Source organism: Ambystoma mexicanum, chromosome 12 (assembly GCF_040938575.1).
Source record: "Ambystoma mexicanum isolate Mex_15411 chromosome 12, UKY_AmexF1_1, whole genome shotgun sequence".
In the NCBI taxonomy this organism is placed as follows: Eukaryota; Metazoa; Chordata; class Amphibia; order Caudata; family Ambystomatidae; genus Ambystoma; species Ambystoma mexicanum.
Window position 1 is genome coordinate 633,564,945 of NC_090936.1, and position 9,441 is coordinate 633,574,385.

The following is a 9,441-nucleotide window of genomic DNA, read 5'->3' on the forward strand; positions in this document are numbered from 1 at the left end:
GCGGGAATGCCGCTATGAATTGAGCCACCCCGTTGCTGGCATACTCCAATGGGGCCACAATTTCGGAAATAGCTGATCACCCTTTGCGAAAATGCATATAGTAACATCCAAGCAGTTGTTGGGACAAACTCCCAGATATGCCAGAGGGCCACTAGGAGTTGGCAGACTCTCGGAAGTCCCAACACCTTCCACAGGACAAACAGAGTACTCAGTCAGGGGCAAGATCAAACTGCGGTTTATTACAGACAAAACCAACAGGGATCAGCACAAGGACAAAAGAAATCCATGGACATCGCAACTTCTGGCTCGCAGGCCAGTTTTGTACCCTAATGACGCCAGTGATGTTACAATCTGGGCCCTTCTCCAGAAAACCTATTGGACCACTGGATTGGCCGTCAGGAGCCTAAAAACCTATGTATTATTCTACTGGATCTCCCACGTCAGGTGGCTGCCCTGGTCCATCCTCAAGCGACTAGAACAATGTTGCAGTGTGAGGGTCGTACAATTGGTTCTTGCCCGTTGCTACCCACTCCTAGGATACCAAACTGATTGGCTAGAGCCGACGTCCCCAGGTCTGGGATCTGCAAAAGGTTCTCACTCTTGGTGTACACTTTCATGGTAATAAGAAGGACTAGGTGTCTGCATTGTAACTTGTGTGTACCACCTTAGGCTATGAGAGTGCTTGTTCACTCCGTGCAACTTGTAACATCTATGTTGCGGGCCTCTGTCTGGTAGCATGAGATCGGTTCTCTTCCTCAGCACTGGTCGCTGTCCATAGTCTGCGTTGGCTGGGTCACGTGTTCGGAGACCATGCTTTGAAGCGGTGCAGCTCGGAATTATGAGGAATTATTTGTATTTATTGCAGCTAGTGCTACTGTCGTTCAGGGAATGGAATGTCATCCGTATCTTGTGGCCTTCGCTGTGGGCCCTGTCCCACATGTTTGCTCTCTGTTCAGCCTGAATTCAGCTCAGCTCTTGCTGAGAAGGCCTGTGGCCTACTGTATTTTTCCTAAACCATTATGCGGCTTCTACAGTGTTTGTGCTAGTCTGTATGGTTCTGGTCCCATAGGTGCTCCTGCAGTTCCTTAAGGTTATTTGCATGTAAGCATCTGCAAGCTTTGCTTAGGATCTCCTGGTTCTTGCAGTTTCTGCATTTGGCTAATGGCAAAATAATAAAAGCAATGACAGTATGTATATGCATCTGTCCTCCATCTATAGAACTGTACACTCATGTTTTGTGCATTCAAGTGTGCCTTTGTGTCCCGAAGTGTGGATGGCATGTGTGCTTCTTGTCTAACGCTGCTAAGTCATGCTGTCGCCAACAACATCAGCACCATAGCTTCTTGGCGCTTTAATTGATACTGTTGATTGAGTTGTCTTTAGTTGCAGCCTGGGGCTCCTCATCAACTCTGCGGTAGAAATGTACAGCACCTGGCCTGTAGGGATGGCTGAGGGGGTACCTCTCAACATATTTGTCAACTTCAGGCCTGTTGGGAATTCATCCGAAAATGGATGGGTGATTGCAATGTTACCTGGTCTTCTTCCGTGCCATGCATTTTATAGGAGGGGGGAGGATGGGGTAGACTTCCCGAACCCTCTACAAAGGAGAACATTTAAATAAATTTTAAAAAAGCTCATTTCTCTAAATATACAAACCAGAAGATATATTTGAGGAAAAAAAAAATTGTGTTAGAAAGTTACACAACCGTGTGTGCTCCAAAGATTGTTAAGAAGAGGTGCACCTGCACTCCCTAGGGGAGCCGCAAACTCGACTTGTCAGGCTGAACAGAGTGTGCCTCACCGTTGTGCGTGCATCAGCTCTGCGGCCGGCGAGTGTCTCGAGATGTTGTTCTGTTCCTGTGTGAAAATTTGAAAATCACTGCAGCATGGCGCGAGCACATGGTTCGTCAAAGCGACCTCCTCAACGCCATCATCATCAGCGCTACAAGGCCTCTCACAGGGGTAGCCCGGGACACCCCCACAGAGGACTCGGATACACTTGTTGCTCTCCAGGATCCGCAAGTGCACTACCATGCAACCGCTGTGATGCCCAGTTTATTGATGCAACTGAGTTACATTACTCTGTCGCGTCAGTCTTAAAGCGGCCACACCAAACTCAGCAGACATAGAAAACATACGCTGCACAAAAAAAATAAAAAATAAACTAAATCACAGAAGACAACTGCCACTATGCCCTTCTCAGTTTCAATGCGGTTTACATTGAAACATACCAGCTATGGTCTCCAAGGATGTCAAAAACACATAACAAATTCCCCCATCTCGATAATACAAATCAAATTTGGTTTGCTCGTAAATGGAATGGAGGGTTTTATTATGCGAGATAACCTAATTTCTTTACGAAGGTCACAGAACTGATTTACCATATAGGAGGCGTAGCAAATGATTCCGCTTGTTAGGTGTACAAGGATGTTGTTCCCTGTCGTAGGTCATTTCTCCAAGCCTCAGTTTGAACCCAGGAATGCAACGTCTCTTACCATGGTGCCACATTTTCTGGTGCCATTGCTAATGTTTACAGCATTACTTGTGGGGCAGATTTCAAATAAGGTCTATAACAATGCAAACAAAATAACAGCATGATGCAACCAGTGAATGGGCATCGATTTCAGATGACACAATGTACACAAAACCAAATTCCTGTTTTGTTACTTCATTATTATGGTTATCGAGCCATTATTTTAAAATGAAAATCTTATGCACTTTAAAAACCCCAAATTTATTTGATCATTGCACAACAGTTAATACAAAACAATATTCAACCAAAAACATTTAGTATAAAACACTTGCCTTTAACTGCATTGTTTCTGTTAAAAAACGCAAATATCGAAAGCTGAACTCCAGCCATTCATCTTTTCCAGAAATAATCAATACAGAAGAAATGTACCTACACTGGAAATCCTTACCGCTCACTATCCACTCCATCCCCACCTACCCCTCCTTCCGCTCTGCCTTGAAAGCCCTCCTTCTCCACCCCCCTCCCTTGACCTCCTCCCTTGTCCCCAGTCCCGTTTATCCCCTTCATACCTCCCACTTCCCCCCCTTTTTTCTCATACCGTGGAACTTAATCAGACAACTGAATTTGATCCCCCTCCCGGACTACCTCCACTCCCTTCCCCCTCACCCTTCCCTTGCCTCCTCCATCTTAGGAAACTGTTCTACGTACTGTTACACTGGTTTGTATCATGAATGTTTATATGCTTCTCCATCCATTGTACCTGTTGTATTGTAAAGCGCTATGGGTTAAAGCGCTATTTGAATTTAATAAACAAACAGAAGAAATGTAGATTAGAGACTATTGGATTTAAATATTTGTATTTTAGTCCCCGATTTCTGACCATTATGTAATCACGAGGCCTCTATCAGTCTTATTGTCACATAATCTGAAGGGCCTACCTACCTCACGAATGTTCGATCTGGGATCCAATAATTGATCACTCAAATTGAGCACAATGTTCTTAAACACTGCATGTTTGCCTGTCTGGATTCAATATATGGTTTAACCTCAAGAAAAAAGTCAAACTTAAATTTGGTTAACATCTTCTCGGCTCTATACACCAAAAGACTCTGGTTCCAGCCTCTTGGACCCGATTTCATCAGAGGAGCCAGAATGTTGATCGCTGCCTCAATCTGATTATCGCCAATAAGCTGGATATGCGACAGACATTGTCCACTGTGCTCAGCCTACGCTACCATGTGACATTATCAATGAATTCTCCAAGAGCCAGGATTCCTCGCATTTTAAGATACAAGTTTAACTTCTGAAAATGTTTCTAAAGTTGCAAGTCCCAGCTCAAGTCAAAATGGTGCCATAGCAGTACTTTTTCCCCCCAGAGTTTTAGCACTAAAATCCAGACACAACTAGCTGTTAATGGGGCGTTAGACTAAGGCCCAAATAGCAGCACTAGAGCCAATTTCTGTTTCTAAGCCTGAATGATCAAGTTTAACCTGGTCAACCCACCATGCTTGTTACTAAAGTATCCAAGCACAATAGCTAAGGGGGGCATCTTTAAAGCACAATCCTATCCAAGTCTCTCTGGTTGTGTTTATGTTGCATTAAAAAAAAAAAACAGTTGGCAATAGCAACTTAAAAGAAGAGTTTCATGATGTTGCTTTCCAACTTGAGGAAAAGAGGGCAACATTGATTCTTCATTGCAGTCAGATTTTAGAATACGTGGTAATTTGCTGATGCAAATTGTGAAGCAGCTTAGTATTGATGCAACCGCAATATAGAGCCATGCTAACAAACTGACATTGCACACCAACACCTCCCACCCATACACAACATGAAATTAATTGAACAATGCACGCACAGCCATTCTTGCATCAGTGCTCCGTGAGCCAATTAGACGCCTGCAGTGATACAAGGCAAGAACCAACTATGGCCTGCTGCCACGTGGAGCAGCAGCAACGGGCACCATGGCAGTCTAGGAGTGTATTAGGGCATTGCGTTGACCAACTATGGTTGTGGACTGTGTGACTTTGTGGGGCAGATGAAACAGTGAGGGGAATTAGTTGGTTCCTGCTTGTAGCCTAAACGTGCCTGCCTATCTTGACACAAACGCTGTTTTTGATTACCCAGGTCCATTGGTTAAACATAGCTATAGGGAATGCATATGAAAAGAAATAGCTAGAAGACTTAGCATACACCGATCCTTCTAGAAGACAAACGTATAGCTTGAATTATGTACTCGTTACATTTGCTGCTCACTATACATGAACTTATTTCCACCAGGTAGCTGAACACCTGGCCAGGGATTAATGCCAATGGATGCACCGACTGATGCACAGACCTCCACCCACACAACTGCACTACTGGTAAAAGATGGCAGCCTAACTGCGCTGGATACCCACATCTGTATGGCGTTCTGCTGTTCTCGAGCTAAATCGGCGCTTTTAACAATAACAAACCGCTCCCGTTTCATGGGTGTTGTCCAAAACCCAGGAGCTGCTTTTGCCTCCAGGTCATCGAAACCCGTATTTTGAACACGAGGAAGCTTGCAGGCGGGGCACCAAAGTTGATCAGGGCTAGAATCAGAGTTCCACATCAATGAACTAGCACTTTCCAATATGGGAGATGTGAGCTCGACTCTGGTATTCCTGCGGTCGCCATCTGGATGGAGCAAACAAAATGACAAGGCATACGCACCGGCGACTGGCCATGCAGGGCCATTACCGCCTAGTGGTATGCGCCGCTGCCAACGGGTGTGCAGTGCTGGACCCGTGGTTTATAAGGTGCTATGTATGGACGCGGTCGCTTTGCCACGGTAAGGAGCAAAGAGGGGCAGCGGGCAATGTGAGAACTAGATCAAGAACTGCCGCAATATAGGCAGTGTTTATATATTTATTATTTTGGAGCAGCCAGCGGCTTTGTCGTGGTATTGAAGCATGCCGCGTGATCAATGTCGACCAGCAGTGCTTGCTCACCAGTCGGTTAGCTCGGGGAGTTGAGCGCTCGTTGCTAAAGTCTGGCTTCAACCTGTAGGTCACAGACTCAAATCCAAAACGGGGTTACCAAGTCATTCAGTTTACAGTGGCCTAAAAGTACAATACACTAGGACATAGTGCCTGCACGACTGCATGCAAGTCAGTTGCGGAATGGGCAGGTCTGGGCCAGTTCTACAAGAATAAGTTAGTTGGCAGGCTAGATCGGTCAGTGCAGTGCGTAGAGGAGAGTGCATTAAGTGGGAAAAGTACTGCGTCAAGCACACTCACTTTCTGCTGCCGGCGGGCCATGTCGGTGGGCTGCTTGGCGTTGAAGGGGTAGGCTATGCACCGGATGATGAAGACATACAGCTGCAGGCGGCCACGGCGCTCGCGCTCCTCTCGCTGCAGCCGCTCCTGCTCTTCCCGACCCTCACTGCGCACCGACGGGCTGGGGCTGGCGGGTCTGGGGAGGGTAGACCTGCCGCCCCCCGCCGCCGCGCTGGCCTCTCCTGCCACCCGTGCTTCGCGCCGCCCGGAGGCTGGTGGGGCCAGTGTGGCATCTCCAACGGGCACCAGCACTGCATCCAGAAACTGCCGCTCGCCCTCCACATCCACCTCGGAATCATCCTCGCTGGACGAGGGGTCCAGCATGGTGCGCGAGACGGGTCTGGACTGCAGGTATTCCCACGCTTCACCTGCAAGAAGAGTAGCGCCTGAAAGAAGCCTCCAGCTTCCCGGACACGTAGCGCTCCCGCAGATTTGCCCACTTCCACCTTGCTCAGGCTAACAACGAAGGCGGGGCTGCCTGATTGTAAGAGTGCATTTGCATCTCCTCCGCGACGCGGCCAATCAGTGCGTCTCTAAAGCCCGCCGCCCAGCCCCCTGGCGTGACGTCAGGACGAACGGCGCAGGTAGTCGACCTGTAGCGCCCACAACAAGCAACACGTGGAAGAGAATGCTAAGTAGCGAGCGCGCGCCCGGCCGCCCGCCCGCAGTGACGGTTGGCCCCTCCCTCTGGTCCGGCCTCGCGCGCGCACTACAGTGATCTGCTGAAGTCGTGCTATTTAACACGCAACAAGTGGCCCATTTCCTCCCTTTATTTGTATACACGCTTTAGGCGCCTGGACTTTGACGGAATTCTCAATGACAAAATCCTAAAAATTCGACTCTGTCCCGAATTTTGACCTCTCGCTGATAGATATCGGAAACGGTATGAAGCAAAACTGAATCCTGCTACTGCGCAACAGGTGTCACACGACTCGCAGGTCTGCCGTCGTGCCACCGTAGCCCAGCGTGAAGTAGGCCCTACTGTTCACCGCTGCACACGACCAATCCTCCGTTTACATATTTTAAATTCCTTCTCTTTGGGGATATTGGAACTATTCGCTTTGCTTCATGCTATGGACGGAGGCCAATACCAAGAGAAAGTGGAATCATTCTAGAAAAGGGAAAGAAAAGCGACATAGACGCCATAGCTCTCAACTCGCACGCTGTTGGCGGGTGTCACCCGCCTTGTAAAGAGCTGACTCACCCGCCAAGCCTCCTTCACGCCCATTCATTACAATGGGCGTCTCACCCACCAAAAAAAATCGGGTGATTTCACCCGCCTTTGCAACACAAATGGTTGAGAGCTAAACGAAATAAGGTGAAATTAAAGAAAAGTGGCATAATCAAAAGAGTTTTTGAAGAAAATGAACGAGTACAAAGCAAATGGACTAACGAGAAAATGGGAGATAAGAGAAAGAAGGGTAAAATCGAAGCTTTAAGTGAGATAAGTCCTCCATGGTGCCGAACACTACAAAGCTACCGAAAGCTCACAGACTGGCCCCTGCTGGGTCTTAGTTTTCTGGCTAGATAGTCGCTGCTGGCAGCAGTAAAAAGCTCCCCTTTTCATTTCTCTGCTTCTAGTATAAATCCACTATCTGCAGGTGCGTAGTGGTAGAGTGTGCCAAGCAAAGTAGTGCGACTGTTACTCTAGCAGAGGACCGGGTAGGCAGGAGGAAGCAAGGTGAAACATGTTTTAAGGGGTTGTGGGGGTTCCTGGTTGACAGCCAATGGTTCGGAACAGGCAAAAGAAAGGGGACCTCCGTCTTGTATTTCATTAATTTATCTCAATTGGTCATTCAGTTGGAATATGTATATATGGCTTTCTTGAAATTAATACGCTCCACTCGCTGATCTTATCTCTGCTAGAACCCATACATTAAAACCTGTCTTAACTGCAGCTGCTTCAACAGGGATGCCATTAGAACAATGTGTGCTTGTCATGAATAGAATTTGGTAATTTATTACAAAGCCATTTCCTCTGCTCTGACAGAGGCAGAGGGATGAATAGTATGTGGTCCTGAAGTATTTCACAGGAAGGCATTACAGTAGTCAACGTGATTGGTCACACAGGCACTAACTCGAACTTGACACTTGTCAGGTGGCTTTAAAAGTGGGGAATCCCATGGAGCCACTTAATCCCGTGAGAATGGCCTGGACCGTTATCAACTGTAACATCTAAGCAAAAATCAGGGGGAGATGGGGTGTTGCGAGCAATCATTTCTTAGTGTTAGCAGAACCTCCTCCAGCTTCCGATAGTTAAGATAAAGCAAATAGAGTTCATCCAGGTTGAGGTGTCATTCAGGCTTTGTGAATGTACAGTGAAATCGATTTCAGGTTAGTTGTAACTGCTGTAGGGTGGTAAAATGAAGAGGTATGTTTTATTTCAAAAAGAACCATTTTGGAATTGTGACAATGGTAGTAAAAAGTAGTGGAGCTGTTAACAGTGAAAAATAAAAGTAGTGGTGCTCCGCTTCTGCTCACTGCTACCACCGCGGATGGGTAATCTTGCATGCAGTGTGGAGTCTAAATGACATAACCGAAAGAAGAAAAAGCAAGCATTGGCAAAGCCAATAGGTCTGGCAATATAAAGGTAGAGGACAGCATTTTTCTGTAAGCCTCTGCAGTACACACATGCATACATTGTACATTTATAAAGCCACACCTATTTACTTTGCCAGTGATCATTACTGTAGATTCGCTCTTGAAGGGCATCCCAAATGTTTCAGCTTCATCTTGTCTGCCATGGATCTGCGCAGCCTTTTTTATGTTTTAATTGTTCTAATCTGTTCTAATCACCAGTCAACCATGCTCCCGGAATCAGCCAGTTCTCATTTGCAAACCCCTGGATCCTTGTTGTTTGGATTAGACTCTGCTGCATTCTTCCAGTAAATCACATTCTATTTTCACATAGGTTACAAAGGGTGGAATGGAGAAAGTTAAGTGGATGGGCAGCTTTGTAATACAATGACCCTAACTTTACATTTTTTCACAAAAAGTGCTATAAATACACCAAGTATTTTACTTTAGACAAGCTTTCCAATACGATACACTGATAAGAAATATAACACGAATACTCCAATAAGTGATGCACACAACCCCACCCCACCATAAACACTAAGCAGCTTTTAAAATTTAATGGTAACTATTTATTTATTTATTGAGTTATCTCGATTCCACACCTCATTGGTGTTTTGTAAGGTGGAATATGGGAATGAAGTAGCTTCACCGCTCCCTACGTTGGAATGGGGTCGGGTGGACTATCTTCCTCTGTCTTAAGGGTGTACAAATGGTTCAGGGGAGAGCATACATTTTTTATGGAGGGCCAAATGCAGTCTACAAAACAAGCTTTTCTTATCCCCCCTATGAAAAATAAAACCTTATATTACACTGCTTGACTATGATCTTTGGGCTCTACTGTTGTGAATCCTTCCATCTCCCAGTGCCAATGCTTTTCTTTCCTTCCCATGGCACACAAAAGCCTGCAATAAACATATTTCCAAATATCACAATCATAAACTATTGTAAGTGTCTCCACCACCACAGTAATGTTTTTTTACCCTTTAGTCCTCATGGGTAACAAGAGGTAAGTGCCTGGGGAGTTTGCCTAGGATCACAAGACTGCATCCACTGAGTCCCTTTATCTTGAAATGCTGATTGCTTTCCTTGTATCCT

The 9,441-nt window shown here is 46.2% G+C and overlaps 1 protein-coding gene across 2 annotated transcripts in view; it reads right to left on the minus strand.

Moving 5' to 3' along the window:
• CADPS2 (calcium dependent secretion activator 2) overlaps positions 1-6,330 on the minus strand; it is a 2,822,196-nt gene extending 2,815,866 nt beyond the window's left edge. Inside the window, exon 1 of one of the 2 annotated variants that reach the window (XM_069629098.1) lies at positions 5,731-6,330. In XM_069629098.1, the coding sequence (XP_069485199.1) occupies positions 5,731-6,093 (363 nt within the window). In that variant the 5' untranslated portion in view covers positions 6,094-6,330. The remainder of the gene's footprint in view (positions 1-5,730) is intronic. The other variant, XM_069629097.1, reaches the window with a different exon arrangement.
• Positions 6,331-9,441: the final 3,111 nt, after the last annotated feature.